General features: G+C 42.7%; 4 protein-coding genes across 4 annotated transcripts; 2 read left to right on the top strand and 2 right to left on the bottom strand.

Moving 5' to 3' along the window:
- Positions 1-7,793: 7,793 nt before the first annotated feature.
- Positions 7,794-8,902, top strand: ncmap (non-compact myelin associated protein). Its single transcript, XM_068752109.1, has 3 exons — positions 7,794-7,887; positions 8,210-8,294; positions 8,623-8,902. The coding sequence occupies exons 1-3, from the start codon at positions 7,794-7,796 to the stop codon at positions 8,900-8,902; spliced, it is 459 nt and encodes a 152-aa protein (XP_068608210.1).
- A 1,055-nt stretch (positions 8,903-9,957) lies between these two features.
- On the top strand, positions 9,958-11,550 carry tmem234 (transmembrane protein 234). The gene is made up of 5 exons (XM_068752345.1): positions 9,958-9,970; positions 10,071-10,222; positions 10,301-10,367; positions 10,720-10,812; positions 11,073-11,550. Exons 1-5 carry the CDS (start codon positions 9,958-9,960, stop codon positions 11,162-11,164), a joined length of 417 nt encoding a protein of 138 aa, XP_068608446.1. The 3' UTR covers positions 11,165-11,550.
- On the bottom strand, positions 11,202-15,987 carry dcdc2b (doublecortin domain containing 2B). The gene is made up of 14 exons (XM_068752108.1): positions 15,707-15,987; positions 15,554-15,605; positions 14,462-14,532; positions 13,797-13,928; positions 13,571-13,705; positions 13,412-13,451; positions 13,276-13,341; positions 12,986-13,145; positions 12,776-12,885; positions 12,628-12,696; positions 12,292-12,363; positions 12,140-12,220; positions 11,972-12,053; positions 11,202-11,323 (listed from the first exon to the last, which is right to left on the bottom strand). The coding sequence occupies exons 1-14, from the start codon at positions 15,985-15,987 to the stop codon at positions 11,202-11,204; spliced, it is 1,473 nt and encodes a 490-aa protein (XP_068608209.1).
- Positions 15,988-16,561: 574 nt separating this feature from the next.
- Positions 16,562-18,932, bottom strand: iqcc (IQ motif containing C). The gene is made up of 5 exons (XM_068752404.1): positions 18,873-18,932; positions 18,543-18,686; positions 17,967-18,261; positions 17,482-17,603; positions 16,562-17,128 (listed from the first exon to the last, which is right to left on the bottom strand). Exons 1-5 carry the CDS (start codon positions 18,912-18,914, stop codon positions 17,093-17,095), a joined length of 639 nt encoding a protein of 212 aa, XP_068608505.1. The 5' UTR covers positions 18,915-18,932; the 3' UTR covers positions 16,562-17,092.
- Between the last annotated feature and the right edge of the window lie 133 nt (positions 18,933-19,065).

Below are 19,065 nucleotides of genomic sequence, written 5' to 3'. Positions count from 1 at the left end.
CATTTTGATATCTGCCAGTGTGTCGCTTCAGCTTGCATCAAGGTTGTGTGATGTCTCCCGTTCTTGCCTGCATGTATATACTATATTACTGAAAAAACGTACGGAAAACACAAATACTGACGAGATATATCCAGAAAATGGAACCTCTTTAACATCACACAGCACGAAGCGCCATTTGTGACTAACAGAGTTGTGGTTGTTGTTTTGACTTTCTTTCTTTGGTTTGTTTTTGCTTTTGTCTTTTTTTTTTGGGGAGAGGTGTTTTTTTGCTAAACGATTAGATGTATATTCTTACGATGTATTTGATACCCCGACACTCTTTGCATGCTTCGTTACATCTGTAGATGAGGCGCTGAAGTGTTTTTTTTTATTGTCGTTTGTGATGACAGGGACTTCGTGTGACGCTTCTGATGTTCGAGCATATTGTCCTTGTGACAAAAGGCTGAATGGTTTTTGTGTAAATCCGACGGTTCAGCCGTCGACTTGATGGAACATTTGCATTTGTTACTTTAGTTTGGATTTGATGGATAAGAGACAGTTTCATCCCCTTCATATTTATTTTTTAAAGGGGTTTGAGATGTTGATTTTATTTATCTCGTCTCGTCTCGGTTGTTGGATCAAACCTACGTTCCGTGTCTCATGGCTTCTTCGGAAACCTGCTGCTTGTTTTGCACTGAGTATCTCCTGATATCTCCAAGCGACCGTTTCCTGCCGTGCACCTGAATGCCGCACGCTTCTCGTGTAAATAGCTGTGCAGTAGACATGTGGAAATAGTCATTTTAGATTTTATAGTTTACCTGGAAGCATTTCTTTGCTGAGAAAAGGGACAGCTAGGTAGCCTCATGAGATATCAACCAAAGCATTCATTCACCTCACGTTGTCATGACAACGTCGAATGATTTTTTTTTTCAGGCTCAAATGTATAATGAGGTGAAGGAAATGTTATTTTCCCAACTTATCTGCAGTACTATTGATTGCCTATTAACACGTTGTTGTGTTTTTTCCAGTGTGAAGTTTATTTCAATCAAAATGGAATCATTTAAATATTATTTTTGCTTATTTTTGCCACATTTTCATATCATTCTTATTTAAGTATTTTAGTGCGACGTCAACAAAACGTTCCTTACAGGGCTTTCGGGTTGAGTCTGAATCTTTTTCATCATTAAGCAGCACGACGTCTAAAAAAAGACCCTTTTTGCTGTATCACAACATTTGTTTGCAAAAAAAAAAAGAAACCCAGTCCATCTGCATGTGAGCACTTTACTGCCAGTGTTTCGTCTTTGTCAGTGTTTTCTCTGCAGAAAATTTGTCTTTTAGAAAAAGCAGGAATCACATTGTATTTTCTTTGTTTCGTTCTCATCTGTGTTTCTTTTATCTCAAGCTGAACACCCGCTTAGCCTTTCCACCAGCATATCGCAGTGAGGGGAAACACTCTGCTTCCTCTTTTGCGAGTGTGACTCTCGGTATGAATTTCAAGCCTTTTTTGGGATCTGCCGCGATGATGCAGACGACGCAGTACAGTTGTAGGATTTAAATTAGGCATGATGACGCTTGCAGGGTAAAAATCAGTGTCTTTTGTCCACAGGAAACATTAATCTGAGAAAGTTAAAGCGGCTCTTTGAAAGGCACCGCGTTGGAGGCTGCAGTTTTATTGGCACAAGAGTAAAGCTGTCAAAGTTAAAAAAAAGAAAAGAAAAATACACATTTGAATGATGGAGCTGGGAGGAGCACGAGGAAGATGCTGGTGACGTTTTTTTTTTTTACTGTCGTCATGGATACATTCTGGACACAGTTAAATCGAAAATGTATATTTATGTACAGTACATATGCCAAGTGTTTGTTTGTTTTTTTCTTTTTTCTGCTGAGGCCAGTCCCAGTGTGCAGTTTGTTACAGCTTCTCTCGGCAACGTCGTAATGAAAATGAAAATAAAAATGTGTAACAGTGAGTCCTGATGATGCTCGATCAAATCAGCTGTCATTGTGTTTGTGCTCAACATGGACTCTGAATGTTTCTCTCGTTTCTGGGGAACATCTGCTGACAAGGTCAACCGTTTGTCACTGTTTTGCTGTTTATGTTGAAGTATGAATATCGTGTCTCGTATTGTGGGAATCCAGAAAACACAGTAGCAAAACAAAGCAATAATTTACAGTTCGATACTGGTATGTGTATTTTCATGTTCTGTACTTATTTCTCTGAGATGGTCTCTGTCTCTTGCGGTATCTGCTTCTATTTGTGTAGTATAACAGCCATTTGTTTCACTTGGAAAAATACATAAAGAGTTCTTCTTAAAAGATCCGTTTAGTGTTGTTTATTTTAGAGCATTCGTTACCTTATTATGGAGACACAGACACAGGATGCAAAAGAAGACTTGAGTTGGGTATTGTGTAACAAAAGAAAAAGCAAGAAAGCCAAAATATTTGCCCGCAAAGAAAATATATTCATCTTTGTACAACACCTGATATTTTAGTGAAAGTGAAGATCTGCACTTCTTAACCTGTGCAATGCTAAATATCAAGAAGAAAGTATGCAGAGGATCCAAGTTCATGAAGGCATCACCGCCGGCATAATTAATAGTCTGAAGATAACACAATGGAGCGCGGTCAGTTTTTAACATTTAGAGAGGACAGCTTTCAACGAGCTGCCCCGCTGCCTCCTCCCACATGACACAAAAAGCCCTCTCTTCACGGTGCCGGGATTCAGGAATTCCTTTTCACAATGGCCCTCACTGTTGAATGTGAAGATGCACGTTCACCTAAGAGGCACGGATCAGGTTAGCGTGGCCAGCGACTCCGGATTCCTTTAAAGGCACTCCCCAGATTCACACAGAGCAGGGATCACAAGTAGCGCTCTGTAGCCAGAATGGTTGTTAAATAATAATAGTAGAATCAAGAGATCCTTTGTAGTTGGTTTCCTCTTAATTCAAATATGACTTCATCTCCCCCCACCCCCCACCACGCACACACACCCCACTGTGGTAACCTGAGGTGCAATCCTGACTTCTTGCTTTCACTGCTGGTGGAAGGCTATACCAAGAATGGCGTGGAACAGCGGCTTGTTCTGCCAATAAGGCAGCTGAGCTCGGTAAATTAAGAATAATATACAAGAAGACATATTTTCCTCTCTGGTGGACACTTTCCATACAAAGCCTGCCAACGTTTTGAATGTCCATTGTCCCACAATAAGAAAATGCTGTTGAACACCTTATCTTTTTTGACAAACACGCCCAGTACCCTTTGGACAAGTGCTGTAATTTACAGTTAATTTTCAACTACATGCATAAAACCTGTGCGTGCAAAGATCAATAGATTTGTGATACCTTTGAAATATCACACACTCGAGCAGCGCATGCAAAAACATCCACTCTTACTATTCACCTCAGGTGAAAGGAAATAATAGTATTATTTATTTATTTGATACACATGCACATGGTGTAGGAATGCGCAGCTGCACACACACTCAACAGGTGTTTTATTTTTTGCCTTCAAATCTTTGTTTTGCACAAAGCCCGGCGCTCCTGTGAGATGCAGCCAGACGGAATTTGAGAGGCTGATGTCACGGCGAGAGTCTGGAGAGGAGCCTCGCTTTTTTCATCATCGCCACGGCACGCCTCAGGGCTGGAAGGAAGGACCTGAAAAACCAGCTACCTGACTTTATTGGTTTCAGTAACATGCAGCTCAGGATCAACAAAGAACAAGTGTGGAACCTCCTTCTCTTCACTGTCCTCCTCCTCCTCTTTGCCTGAACACTGATTATCACGCTCGCAGAGGTATCTCTCATTGTTTTCATACTCTGTAGTCCTTTCTGTGACGCAGTAACAGAGACTTATATTCCTTTGTTGGAGCAGTTCATACCACCCAGATGTGCTGTGACCATCAACGGTGGACTATGCCCCCCTCAGTCAGCTGAGGGAGGGGGCTTTGTGCTGCTCAGACTCCCATCCAGAGAAGGCTTGGGTTTAAAACCAAGAGGAGACGACTAGGTAAGCCTATAAGTAGTAATTGCTTTTAACACCAACTTATCTGCAGATCTGGCTTTCATCTAAATTTTCTTTGCTAGTAGTTGAGGATTTTTGTGAGTCTCTGGTGAGAGGAAATAGCATTCTGAGGAGCTCTAGAAGTGTCTTGTGTCTCATTGCTGGGAAGACGTGGCTTCTGTTTTCATGTACGTCCCGCGTGAATCCAGAGCTCATCAGTGTTTTCAGATCCTAGTAGTGGTGTGGCGATGATGTCCGAACAGGTACCTTAAGTTGTAGCCAAACTAACACACTACAATGCTCATTTTAATACTGCACAAATGAAGGAATATGTGATCATGAGGTTGCAGCCGTTTCACCACGAACCAACGTGCAACGGCAAAATGAGTTGAAGATTTTCATATGAAATAGAAAATTAGCATCCGGCTGGCTGTGTGGAAGATAAGCGCAGTTCCTTTGTGTGAGCTTTCTTCTGTTATCGTCTTCAAGTCTGATAAGCATTGTTTGAAAATATGCTTTATTGTCCAGCCGCAGAAAGCATACCATGCATAGCAAGGGGCCTAATCTAATGCATCAAAGTTTTCCGGGAGCTAAAGTCCTGAAATGATCAAACATTGGACGCCTGAAAATGAAACTACGTGAATTTCGACTGGTTTAATGTTATATTTGAAATATTGATCTTACAATAAGATCATGTTACTTAGAATTTTCTTGCGTTGAAAATCACAACCCAGATGTGTGTTAAATGACCCTATTCAGAAGCATTTCGCTCAGTCATGTGATTTTCATCTGTGACCCCTACCAACAGATTTAGTACAAATCAACCTGAGCAGAGTAATCCCAATGTTTCATATTTAAACTACTGCTTAAAGGAGCTGTTCTAATTTTCAGTTTTTAAAAATATTTTACAAAACGCAATAACTGAAAGCTCGCCGATCAGCGTCCAGGCCGCCGAAGCGAGACAGACAGCTGCCCGTCATCAGTGAAGCCAATTCACGGTGCTATCGTTTTCAATGGTAGCATTCAAATTGCACCTATACCTTAAACAATGAAGATGCTTATGCGTTCTTCATGCTGTAAAAAATAATTTACATTTTCTACACACATCTCTTTTGGAATCTCTAATGTCACGCCATCATTCACATCCATTCGTCCGTGTGATGACGGATAAAGGCCGCAGCTGAATCCCTCTTCAGTTTGACCTTTGGAGAACAAATGATACGGTAAATTTACATCTGGCGTGATGCTGGCCACCTCAGTTGCGACCTTCTGCCCGTTCTTCCATGGCTGAACTAATAGCACCTGTGTCTTATTAAGCTGCCTCAAATTGACTGCTCAAATATTGACTCCTGCCATTATTTGATGAAGCACATGCTTTGAACGTGTTTATGAACCCACGCATGAACCCGTGTCGCGCTGAGCGCGAGGCTGAACATGTGTGTCGGGGAAATCGGTGAGCCGGTCGATGGCGTTGTCCGGTTTTTCCTCGTATATAAAAGAGGAAACTAACTTGTTCCTGTTCCGTGTCGAGTCTTCTTCATGAACAGACCAATAAATGCTGTGTTTACTGAGGGTGGAAGATAGGATATTGAACCTGAAGTTTTAAATGTGTGGAACAACAAACAAGCGAACGTTACACGGTGGAGAGGACCGGCCAATGAGGAAGCAGACGCTGACAACAGAACAAAGTCGTCGCGTTAGTTGTCGTCATTCTGTGCTTAACTGAATCTCAGTTAACAATGTTGTTGTTGTTATTATTATTATTATTTATTTTATGCTTCCCACAGCTAGCTCGGCACCTTCTAAGTACAAAGGAGCGCAGGGAGGTACAACGGTTGTGCCCATCAGTTCCTCTAAAGCTCATTGATAAATCCATTGGTAGCAGCTTTTTGAGGATGGAGAACTGAACTAAAGGACGGTGGAGAAGGATGGGACAGAGGAGAGGCTGTAGGTGGAGTCAATAAAAAAAAGCTATTTATTGCTTTTCATCTCTGCTAAAAAAGGATCCGTTTCGTTTCATTTGTGTGTTTGACTCTCAGCAGGATTACACAAAAAAAGCTCAGCGGATTGTCATGGAACTTGTGGGGCGAATATAAAACAACTAAGAACCCATTCATTTAGTACGAATGAATGAACCTGACTGTAGCTGCACATTGTACTCTCTCCCCCCCCCCACGTTACAGAAGCGATGATGCTGCCAGCCTTATACAGCACATGATCAGTTATCTACTTATCAGAAGCTGTCACCTCTGCAAACAGCAATAGTGACATATTTCAGAACTAATATCTATGCTGTATGTCAACACTGTGAGAGTTGCGTCATATTTGCTGTCCCTGAAAAGGAAGCTGGAGAAGGGTATCGAGTGTCGGCGTCGCGTCTTCATTTTCAACATACAATTAAAATCCTGACTTGTTTTCCAAGACATCTCAGCGAGAAAAAAAGATACAAATCCTAGCTTGTGGAATATTTTCACATGCTTGGATCGCGCTCTCTGTCCTGATGCCATTTCGTTTTCAAAGTCAATGAGTGATGATGCATTGGGTTGTAAATGGTCCTTTAACAATAGCTCCAGGATATGCTATAACAGCTTTGAGGTGAAATGTAAACCTTTACGCTCCAATAATGGTTAAATTACACAAGGCACTGTATTAATGTACATATTGCATAATAAAAGAAAAAGGAGACTCTCATAATTGAAATACATTTTGAAAACGTACATATATAAAATGTGTGTGTGTCCATACGAGCACTCTGGAGGAGCATTTTGATGCCTTGTTTTTCTTACTCTCTTGGTATTTTTCTTTGCACAAGATGTTTCTGGGCATCGAAGAGACAAACAGATGCTGCAACACTGTTTTGGACAGAATCCACTATTCTCTAGACAAGAGCAACAAACCAGGCAATGTAAATTATTCATCATTATGAGGATGCAGATTTTCTAATTATAGTTTTCCAGCGCCTACATCTTTGAGTCATGAATCTGTGACGTTGTACGATTGACGTTCCTAAAACAAAGGCTCGGTGAACAAAATATTAACTAACTTTATGTGAGCATCGTTTTTAGAAAATGTCACTGGAAAATAAAATAATTGTGATGGTGCCTTTAATAATTTTAAGAGGAGTTTTATATATTTGAGCATGCCCACGTAATGTGTGTATTATCATGATGTGGGGGAAGTATCAGTTACAGGTGCCGCCCTGACCTCCTGTGTGTCTGCGCTCTCCGAGTGCTTTTCTAGTTTCTTTTTCTAAATATCAAATATACTGTATGCTTAAGTCATTGCTCCATGATTACCTGAGTATATTCTAGGACACCTGCAAAATGGGGTGTGTTACACATCTGTAACATTCATGTTGTGCAAGTCACAAAACTGTTGTGGTCCAACTTCAAAACCACAGAAAGCTTTAGCAGACGTGGCGACAATGAACTTGTTGTGTAATCTCAGAGTCAGTAGATGTAGAGCAAACACAAAAGGTTATGGGGAGATGTCGGCAGTGAGTTCCTGCAGTCATTTGCATGTTATAAAACGCCCTTAATGCTAACTGCAAACTGGTTAGCACCTCCACCTGGCAGAGGTAAATTAAATGATTCGTAATTGATGCATGATCTGTTCAGGATCCTCCATCCTGTGGAGCGTTGAGTCATTGGTGCCACGCCCTCTCGATCTACTGTTAAATCTTCCTTTCACACACACCATTTCCTCATGCTTGCTCTTCTGCTTGGTTAACAAATAGTGAAACAAGGAATTCCTGCCTAATCCTGATTTTAGAGAATACACATTTGAATATTTGTATTTTTTTTCAGGTTGTTACTGAAGATGCAAGCCTCAACTGTCTCGCCTGAGACCAACACGACAGTGCCTTCAAACTCGGCCAATGTCACCAAGTCCAGAGAACAAATTCTCATCCAAAGTAAGGATATCTCACGTTTGTTTCATTCATTAAAATCCACCCTGGTTTGTTGTGAATATACCAGCAGCTCTCAACCTCTACATCACCGCAGAGACTACCAAACTAAAAATATGATACGAAAACCTATCGTTAGGGTAGTTGGTGCAGGAGTGGTGCCGATGCATGAAATACAAAATATTTGTAATGCTGTGTTTGCTTGTGATTATTGCCATCGTTGTGAGTGCACACACATGGAGCAGAGGGAATGTGTGTGTGCAGCGTGTGCATTTTAGTGGATACAACTGAGTAACAACCGTTCACCATTTCCTCCCTGCATTCTCAGGCTCTGGGGCGATGATCGCTGTCATCGTCATAGGCGTCATCGTCCTTCTTGCCATTCTGCTAATTATTATGAAGACATATAACAAGTAGGTGCACATTCCCGTCCGATGACACAATCTTTTGTAGTAAATGTGAGACGGAAAGGTGTGCTATATTTTTTTAAATGATTCAAGTAGAATCTGACTTCTGTTTTGTTTTTTGTTTTTTATCTTGGAGTCTGGAGTCTCTGACATCATTGAAATAGAAAAAAAAAACATGCATGGTTATGCTTTTATACCTTTGGTAATTGAAATAATAAGCCTTCTGACATGACTTTGTTCAGTGACTTGGAGGGAATACCCGTCATACATGACGCATTGCTCAATAATTGCCTCTTATTATTGTTGCTTAACATCATTGTTTACCTGTTGCCAGGCACACGCGTGTTTCCAGAGTCCTGGGAGCCAGCGGAGGCTCCAAACCTCGTCACAAGGCGGGACATTCCCCAGGACAAAGCAGCATACCTCTGAGCCCCATGCCGGTCAGCTCTGTGTCAGGCAGCGTCGACAATTCAAACCCCTTATCAGAGAACAGCTTCAGGCTGCCAAGGGCGGAGCTGAGCAGCGTGGAGGACAACAACGTAGAGCAGTTTAGCACCAACAGCGGATCCACTGAGGCCACCATACATGACGCTCCATCAGAGGGAAATACATAGCAGCGAGACGGTCAACCAACAGGCCTTCTTCTCATTTGTGACTGTGTGCTGACTGAATCTCGTGAAAGCTCATCGGTGATGTCACCGTCAGTATCTCCACCCATTGAGCCACGGCTGGTGGCTGCACACCGGCAGCACCCCGGCCTCTTCTCGGTGGGCAAAACTGTGCCATAAACAGACTCAACAGATCATGAAGGATGTTTCTTGAGCGGAAAACTAACAGTTTTTTTTTTTTGTTAACTGCTTTTTGACTGCAGTCAGTGTTCGGAATATCCCACGCCTTTCTTACCGTAACTTTTCCCCATCGCTACCGTTGTAATGAAGGAAATGTGTAGTGGTGATTGTAAAGACTTTACATTATTTTAAGTCTGTACATTTCTGAAGAAGAAAATGTGGAGTTAGTAAACCCTTCAGGGGAAACACAGGCAGTGTGAAAAGGCTTTTAAAGCAGATGTGACACTGATGGTTTCACTGACTAAATATATCAAACTCAGATTCTCTCCAATCTGTTTTTCTTCATACATACATATAAAAATATCTTATTTTATTTGCACCTTGTATGTCAAAGGAAACACAAAGATATTTTGTGGATGTCAACAGAACATTTTGATGTGAATCCTTAATAATTTAATGTTAAGGGATTTAGCACTTTATTTACATGGCTCCGTGTTTTTGTTTGTTTTGGTCCATCAAATGAAATTAGATTAAAAATAAAATTCATATTTGCAATTTAAGAAAGACTCTTTCTTAAATTAAATTCTATTTCCACCAATAAAATGGAAGCTGGAGGAAAGCAAGCAAAAGCTTTGATAGAATGATCAAAAGGACAACACTCCTGCGTGTTGTATTGCGCCCTCAGCTGGTTCATTTCGGGACAACATCTAATAATACCGGAACAGCGTTCTGCAAAATGGTTCAGTTTACACTGCCGTCCTGAAACGGTTTGCTTATTCCAGTGGATTCGTTTCTCCGTTTTAAGTCATGTGAAATATCAGCGATGATAAACACGGAGTCCCAGAAGCCGCCATCCTGTGGTTCCTTCCGGTGACAGCGCGATGGTGACCGCAGGTGAGAGGCGCGTAATGCTAAGGAAGTATAAGCTCGGCGTGCTCCAGTGGCGCACCGAGCCGGATATTAAGCACGTCATGGTGGTTGTCTTGCGTTGCAGCGGAGCTCCTGGCTCTCCTCCTGGTCTCGGCGCTCTGGGGTTGCACCAACCCCCTCCTGAAGAGGGGCGCCGAGGGGATCGAGGACGTGACGCACAGCAACAAACTCTCTCAGCTGCTGGCCGAAGCCAAGTTCCTCTTCTTCAACCTCAAGGTTAAATCCCCAGACCTGATCTCTGCCCGCTGCTGAGTGAAGCCACGACTTATCCTGTATTCCACCCTTTCCCCCCAGTACCTGGTGCCATTTGTTCTGAACCAGAGCGGCTCTTTGATCTACTATTACACGCTCTCCCGCACAGGTGAGGCGCACCTGGAATCATCATCGCCGCTGTCTGATGAATGGGTTCAGTTATTCAATGTTAATATAATCTATTTACGATAAGATTAATTTACTTGCATGTCAAAAGAGGTTCATTATTTATTGTGCTTTGTGCTTCAAAAAGTTACTTGCTTGATTGATTATTCACATAAAATGTACAGTTTTAATTATGGAAAGCACATATTATACATGATATTACTGTTGTTATTCAATAAAACCCCATATTTACATGTAATTACACGAACAAACACACACTTGTATTACTTGTCCTCGTTTTTAAGCTAAGTTGGTTGAAGATGATGAAATCGTATTTCTTCCCACGTCTCATCCAGAATTATCTTTCGCTGTTCCTGTGGCCAACTCGCTCACCTTCATCTGCACTCTGCTGACTGGCAAGCTACTGGGTGAAGAGTTTGGAGGCAAACGTAAGTGACTCGTATTCATGCTGCGCTCTGGCTCGCTGGAAATCAGCAGGCCGGAGAAAGAGATGTCGATACCCACTTGGATAAATCTATGCTAAAATGCTTAACGTTACAGCATCACACTGGAAAGTGGCCATTGGAACATGTGTGGATATTTTAGAAGCCAATTACCGGAACATCAAGAGCTGCTCTCAGAAAAAAAAGTTGTTCTGAATTGTTCTGTCTTTTTTAAAGGTGTGCTCTTTCTGACCCTCATTCTGCAGAAGCTGTTGTGGGAATGTTCCTCACCATGGCTGGCGTCACTCTGTGCGTTGTGAGCTCCTTTGATGACACCGGGCAGCAGGCTCTTTACTGAAAGGATAACATTTCTGCAACGCATTCACGCCATTTCCTCAGAAAGACCGGCCAAAGCAGAGCGAGGGCAGGAGCGGGTCGGACGATTTAGACTTGGATGACGACTCTTTAGCGACGGTGGGAGAATCGTGTGGGGTTTCAAAATACCTTTCCATGAAACCTGTCGATCGCATACAAACATGGACGAGGCCGATTAGATGCAGCCTCCTGGTTTAAGGAGAACGTGTAACTTCTGAGGCCTTCTATTCGCCGGTGTGTGTGTGTGTGTGTGTGTGTGTGTGTGTGTGTTTGGAGGGACAAGAGACAAATGTCTGTTTGTTTCTCTTGTGATTTGACAAACGGCCATGTACATAGAAAAATATATCTATGAGTTTTCAATTACTTTGCTGTTTGCATCGCTGATGATGTGTTGATATTTTATTAATAAATGGTTGGCAAAAACACAACTTAAGCCGGATTTGTTACTGATTTGTTTCCCCCCCAAATCAGAATACACTCGGAATATTGTTTCTAACGTACAAACCAAGCAGCAAATTAATCTCTCCACTCAACATTGTTCCTACTTATGTCGAGTCTTGACATTTTTGACTCTTCCAACACAAATGGAACATTCAGAGAGCCACGAGGGTCCTTGCAGGAGCAGCGCTCGGTGGTTTATCAGGCGAGGCTGTAGGCAGACTCCTCACGATGTGACCTAGCGGTTGTTCTCTTCCGCTGTAATCGACGGCGGGGCGTCCTGTTGGAGAAATTAATACTGTATGAAATAATTTGGAATAAACGCAGTGCTTCCGGTGAGGTGGGGGTGAACCTGCCTTGTTTTCCGTGCCCATTCCCTGAGAGGTGGCCGGCGTAGGTCGCGACTTCAAGGAAATCTGATTCAGCTCAGGCTCCTTTGGGGGAAAAGAGGCAGATTGATTGCTGACTGCCTTTTTAAGGAAGCTGTTCCAGATTGCTTCGAGCCAACGATGCCCTGTACCGGCGCTTCAGCAGTAGTCTCCTCAGTCTCGGCAGACTTTTCTGTATCTTTCGCACCATCTTGCTCAGATGGAGGAGCCGTCTTGCAGGACAAAAACACATTTTGAACGCATTTTAAGAACAGAATTATGAGGACACATTTAAACCACTCACATGCTTTCCATTGTGTTTGTGAAGGTGCCCTCCCTCATCCTGTCGCTCACTTTCTGAAGGCTGTGTGTGGCTCTAGAGAAAAAAAACATGCAGACTCGAGTACATCTGTGTCGACAGGAATAGTGCTTATGGGCGAAACACATTGGATGAGTGTAGAATTTATTTTGAGCTAACAGTTTGATTTTTTTCTTCTTCTGGATAGAAATATGCAGCATAAAATGTATTTATCTTCCAGACTGTCATGGATTCATCCTCTGAAATGTCATTATTCTCTACATCTGTCCGGTGTGTAAATGGGAAAGGCTGCTTTGTTCCAATGAACTGATTTATGCACACCTGCTCTGTGTCGTGCAGAAGATCATTTTGCTCATTGAGTGCTTCGTCCTCCACTATTTCTGCAATTCTCTGAAGACAAAAAAACAGAACTATTAAGATTAATGTTCATAAATTCATTTTTAAGGTTATAAGGTCACTGAGAACCAACCTGATCTACAGGAAGCTCTGTAACTGTGTTTTCATCGTCTGGCACCTCTTCGGCTCCTCGCACCTCCTCCCTTCGTTTCCGTGCCGCTCTTTTAAACACGCTGGGCTTCACTATAAAACAAAAACTCCTGCTGACTCTAACTCAACATTTCTTTACAAATTTGAGTGTTTTAGATTGAAAATTAGACACACAAAGTCGGGGCATCCTAACCAGATCCGTTGCTGAGTGGTGGTCTTGGCTGTCGTCTGTTACCGCGGACCTTAACCGGCCTGTTGAAGAGCTCGGCGGTCTCGCCTGCTCCCTCTGTCCTCCTCCTCTGCTGAGTTGCTGTAGCTTCATCGCCGGTCGATTTCACCCTCCGGCCATCAGACTGAAATTCAGACGATTAAGTGAATGAATATTTCATTGAAAGTGTCATAATATAAATGCTCTTAGCAGAGTTTTGCCTCACTGGTGCTGCATTCAATATATTACTGTCCCATTATTGCACTTTTTCTAACCTCAGGGGAGTCCAGGAGAGCTGAGTCACTGTACTGATCATCTGGACCGTTTCCTGTTTTCCTGTTCTACGAGACAAGATGGCAGATGATGCCAAGGCTGCCAAGAAACTAAGGTAAAACAAAAAACTGAAGGTACCTCATTTCTCCTTAAAAGTCTTCTCTTTCCTCTGTAATTTCTATAAAATAAAGAAAACGTGCATAAAGTGGAAAATTTACAAGTGCGAGGACATTTTTATATTATGATTTTACTCATGTCTGACATTATTTATGTCAGAGGGCATTTGCATAACAATACCTCTCTGCAGCTTTTGAAACCCACAGTTCCACATACGGAAGTTTCTTGAACCTCTCGGTTCCCACGGCAACATAGCAGTGGCCGGTCTCCAGAAAAGCAGCTGAGGCCACCGCCACTCCTTCCAGAGAGCAGAGCCTGATGAAGCACATGGTTGACATGAACCAGCTCTCTCTGTTTGTATTCCACAGTGTGTGTGTGTGTGCATGTAGCCGTCCGAGCTACTGACCTACGCACAGCTCCGGTTCGTAAGCTGACCTTCTCCGTGATCAGACTCAAGATCTGCTCCAGGTCCTGCCGCATATGCCGAGGAATGATAAATCGGAACGGTGGACACAGCAGATCCCCATTACGGAAAACACTGAGCAGGAAAACTTGGGTCAGTATTTTTCTCTTTACAAGAGTACTGAATTGAAATACAGTAATACAATTCCTTATATGATTATGGGTTAGTGGAGTCATTCTCTCTGCCTCACCAATGGACATAATGGGATCTTTTCCTCATGTTATTCTAGCTTGACAGATTGGGAACAATGTTCGAGTTCCTCCTGAGGGGAGCATGAATAAGTGTCCTGAATCTATCCTTCCAATAGGTGCTGAAATAAAACCATAAATGTGAACTTCATGGTGGCAAATTCACGTGGTCATTGAACCCAAAATCATTTGGGTTTATCCTCTGAGGATAATGACTATCTGTAGCAATAGTTTCAATATGTTCAGATGTTAAACAGTATTAATAAAAGCTTTTAATATAATGGTGGACAAATACAGGTGCCACCAACGTCAACAGGATTCATCATCTGGGACATTGAAAATATTTACAAAATTTTAATTTTAGAATAAGGACAATCATGTGCATTTGAACATACAATATGCACAGTATGTCCAACTCACTGTAAAATGCAAGGCACAGGTATGAACATCCTCCATTTGGCTGAGACATTTGGCCTCTGAGTTACTTTGGCCTACAGAGGAAAATCAGAAAATCAGATTCATGGTATTGTGTGTAGACCATCATAATTTTGTGACTTTTTCATCAATGTTGAAAATGTCCAATTCCGTCCATTTTTACAGCAAAAAGACAAAACGAAATCAGAATTATTCCAAAATTCTAATGACCGATTAAAAGTCCTTCTCGTTCCAGCTGAAGTGCTGCAGTCCCGGTAGCACGGTCGCACGCCGCGTCCAATCTGAGGGCTCCAGACAGAGGCTGTCGCCAATGCCGTCCCATATTAATGAAATCTGGAGCCAATGTCGGCGTCTAATCGATGTCCTCAGACCAACTCAGACGTCGGTATTCTTCTAATACCGTTTTTTAAATTTCAGTGGCAGCCATTTAATGCATTTACAATGTCATCGAGCCGAGAAAATGGGCCGTGGGCCTGCCTGGACACGCACACAGCCTTGATTATACTGTGTTAAAGTATAACTCTTTGTTTCACAAGAGGGATCAAACATAACCAACGTCCGGACACACTTCCTGCATTCCTGCACAGCAACTACAACACAGGCATGTGAGACTTTAAGGACTCAGCTTTCCGAGTGGCAGGCGCCCAAGGAACACACAATTACTCTCTACTCCTTTTGTTTTTGTTTTTCAGACAAATAACACTGATGGCTCAAGACTGGGGGGTGCACTCTGCCTCCGAAAAACAGAACGGTTATCCGTTCCAGCGGGTCAGAATACAACGTGAACACGTTTTTATCTGCTTGTGGTCTGTATTTAAAGGCAGTCGTCATCACCTTGATGAGAGGGACAACATCGCAACATGTCGTCTAAACTGCAGGCAAATATGAGCCTATCTCTTATCTGTGGTGGAAAATAATGGCGTCATTTTCATGTTTGATTTGGGGAAATAATTCAAATGGATCACCCCTGATAGGAATATCTGCAGTGCCTCCCGCTTAAACTGGGATTAGTGAGTGTTGGAGCGGCTGCTGACCTTATAAATAAGCTGTAAGCACATATTTTACAAACAGGCCTACCTGCGTTTCTTCACGCGCAGCGGGAAGCTTTTTGGTTCCTGTGTTCAGGTAGCTAAATGAAAACAGCATGCGTGATCAAGGGAATTATTTACTTTGTAGGTTACATTTAAATGACCCTTAACGTGGTTGAAGTGAAATGCTTTTTTTACGCACTCTATTTTCTTGAACTTTTCAAAGCCAGCAGCGACATACTGCGCCCCTGTCTGTAGCTCCTCCAGGCCTGTGACCCTGTGGCCCTGCCTGGGGGTGTACAGGTTTCTGACGGCAAGGGGAGCACCGATGGTCATCGTCACTTCTGTCAGAAAGGCGTCCATGGTGGCCACCTGTCGCTGGTTGACAACGAACCGCCGTCCGGTGTAGAAGCGGTCGCCGTTCCTGTACACCACCACGCTCTTTACGGGCGGCAGTAATGTGGCTGCTGTGCTGGCAGCCATCTCTGAGGCAGCTGCTACTGCCAAGTGAGGACACACGACCTAGAAAGGTTGTTAGAGTTCACGCAGGACGCCATGACTCTCTCTACGTACATGCAACTCCACTCACTAATCCGAGTTGCATCGCCTGGCCATCTCTATATGCATTCAGTCTATGGATTACGCCCTCTTCCAGTCACACACTGATAGAAACAGACATTACATTGATCCATACGGACGTAAGTCACTCACGAGTCTCGAGGAAGATGAAGCGAGGGAATTGTGAAATTCAAGGCAAAAGTGAAAATCCGTCTCCTCTGTTGTGATCTGTCTGGACACCCTCTCACCACCTTCTGTTCTTTTTCTTCCCCTGAAATATATTCACTACTCCACTAACGGAGTAGAGTATTTCCTGGTTGCTATGGCAGCATGACAGCAATGACTGGCTTTGCGGGCCAAACCATTGGCAGCAACCACAACAAAAGGGACAGACGGAGGACGAGAGAATGGGGGGGGGGCTGCTGTGTTACAAGCTGAATCAATAGGATAGCCCAGTCTGTATTGTTTTTTTATTTTTTTACAAAAAATAGTTAGGATACATGATTTGAGAGGGAGCAGAACCATAATTAAAATCAAAATTATTTTAAAAACAAGCGGAAACCAAAGAGTTTAACTGAAACAGTTGCAGGATAATGTAATTAATATTTGTTTTTATTCGTTTAGCATTGAAGGGTGCTATTTACAGAGGTTGATATTAAGATGACAGTAGATGGGAAATATTTGCAGGCAGAACTTCTGGTGATCACAGCTCATGATCCAAACTAGAGAATTGAGCTTCTGTCTAATAAGACCTCCCCAGAATCCAGAGAATGAACGCTTCCTCTGCTCAAGCAATTCCCTCAACCACATTATTTATATTGTGAGAACAATCTCAGAGAAGACACCAAAGTAGCGACAGAAGAAAGAAAACGCTTCTTAAAATAAAAATATAATTTATTGATTGTTTTTTTTCACATGTGCAAATAACATATATAATATATAGATTTTGTGAACTTAAACAGACTTCAGCTGACTGATGTTCAGGCCTTTGGTCTCACATTATCAAATCCAGCTCTGCTTACTTCTGCTGTCAGGACACACTCAGCTGATTCTTCAGAGAGATGTACTGTGAGAAGGAGAGAGAAGGGTTAACCGCTACTAATCATTGTAGCTTATAATCCAAATGCTTGGGTGAGCTAATACCTGTTGCATGGCAACAAAGCTTTTCTACTCATCTATCTACCCTTGAAGACACAACGACACACTCACTGTATGCTTGCATTCAAATAAAATTGCACTCGAGTACTTAATAAAGCACTTCATACATTATGACACGGTTATTACTCAGGTATAGATGTGGCGCCATCTTAAACCCATTGCACCGACTCATTTTTAAAGTTGACTTAATATTTTTTTTTCTTGCAGCAGGAGGCCGTCACTGCTGAATAAACGTAGGGAAACACTACATCTCCCTCTGACCTTTTTCCTGCTGTCAATGGCCTGCTGGAGCCAGAGGAGCTCCATGGTCAGGGTGTTTCTGTGGAGACGCAGGGCTTCGGGGCTACAGGGCACCTCCCGGGCCAAGAGGTACTGCTGAGAACCTGAAGAAAGGATTACAAATTCAAAGTGACTGAAATTCACCGTGAAATTTTCCAAGAGTCAGACTGAACCCAAATCCTGCAAGTAAATAACAAAATCTTTGTTTGTTTCTTCATTTGGCTCCTAAAAAGGTGTAGAAGAAAAAAAATCTCCAATTGTGCTAGGATGTATTATTAACTAGCATGAAATGCTATTTCTCCCATTGTGACAGTTTCCTTTTGGTCACCCGTCTTGAATTCTATCAACACAGTCGCATATTTTAATATTCTTGGAAAATATAATGGAACTTTCAAAATAAATTATTAAACAAAAACAAAATACGAGCGTGGAACCTTACAGCTTATGTACCGGTACACAGCGCTCACCTTTGACAGAGTTTCCATGATTCCTATCCAACTCCAAACTGCTCCAGGCAGGGGTGGATTCTCCGGTGCTTTCCATCATCCCTCCATTTTTATCCACCACAATGCTTTCGGTCTGTCCTCCTCCATACCCTCTGCTGTTTGAAAGAGAGGCCTGGCCTTTGGTCTGTGAATCATCTCTCTCTGCCTCCGTCTTCTGTGTTGAGGGTGTCATTACTGATGGACCCTGGGGACTGGCATCTAGTTTTGGCTTCAAAGGCTTGCTTATAGAGCTGCTGGGTTGTAGATGGGAGCCTTCCTGATGAAGCACGATAAACAGTGTAAGCAAAGCACACAGAACCGAGGCGCCTCTTTACTGGGGAAGATTGGATTTGATCTTTTGGGTTCGGGTCAAAATCAGTTTGGAACTGTAGAAGCCTCCTGGATGAGAGGTCTCCCATCAAACTTGAACAAGCCCAGTTGATTCCTCATTTTTGCTCTTGCAATATTGAAAGCAACCCACCACTACCAAAAAACATCGCTTTAATAATACAGAGAGGGTAATTAAAATCACACGTCAGGCAAATCATTGCTACTTACACCATCTGTGAAGTGGGGCGTGGGAATGATCGCCCCTGACCACCCGAGATGGGTCAAAACCCCATCGATCTCTTTCACAACGTCTTCAAAATCCTCTCGTGCACGGCGGACTTCGTTTCTCACCAAATATCCACGTGCCGATGCCTAAAAGCAAAGATGAGTTGTAGCGCCGTCAACTACAGCCTAGTTACTAACCTAGCTACTCACATGCTAACAACAATTAGCCAGACGTTTGTAGTTAGCAAAAGTAGCCAAACAATCCAAAAAGAGCTAAATCCATCGACTGCAGGTATTAAGTCGCAAATCTAAAGAAGGGCTGAGGACAATTACCTGAAAACAGGTGAGCATCCTGTCCCACTTGCTTCTGTCCATTACTAATGACGTCACAGCGCGAGCAGGAGATGAACTCGAACTTTTGTTTTTCTTCCGGGGTCACACTAAAAATTAAAAGCCTCCGTTTGACGGCTGATCAAAAACGTGCACCGGTTTCGGTCTCGGCAAGATATATCGACGAAGATACAAT

This window comes from Brachionichthys hirsutus, chromosome 18, assembly GCF_040956055.1.
Source record: "Brachionichthys hirsutus isolate HB-005 chromosome 18, CSIRO-AGI_Bhir_v1, whole genome shotgun sequence".
NCBI classification, from domain to species: Eukaryota; Metazoa; Chordata; class Actinopteri; order Lophiiformes; family Brachionichthyidae; genus Brachionichthys; species Brachionichthys hirsutus.
Note: the sequence above shows the minus strand (reverse complement) of the source record. Positions and strands in the feature narration are given on the sequence as shown.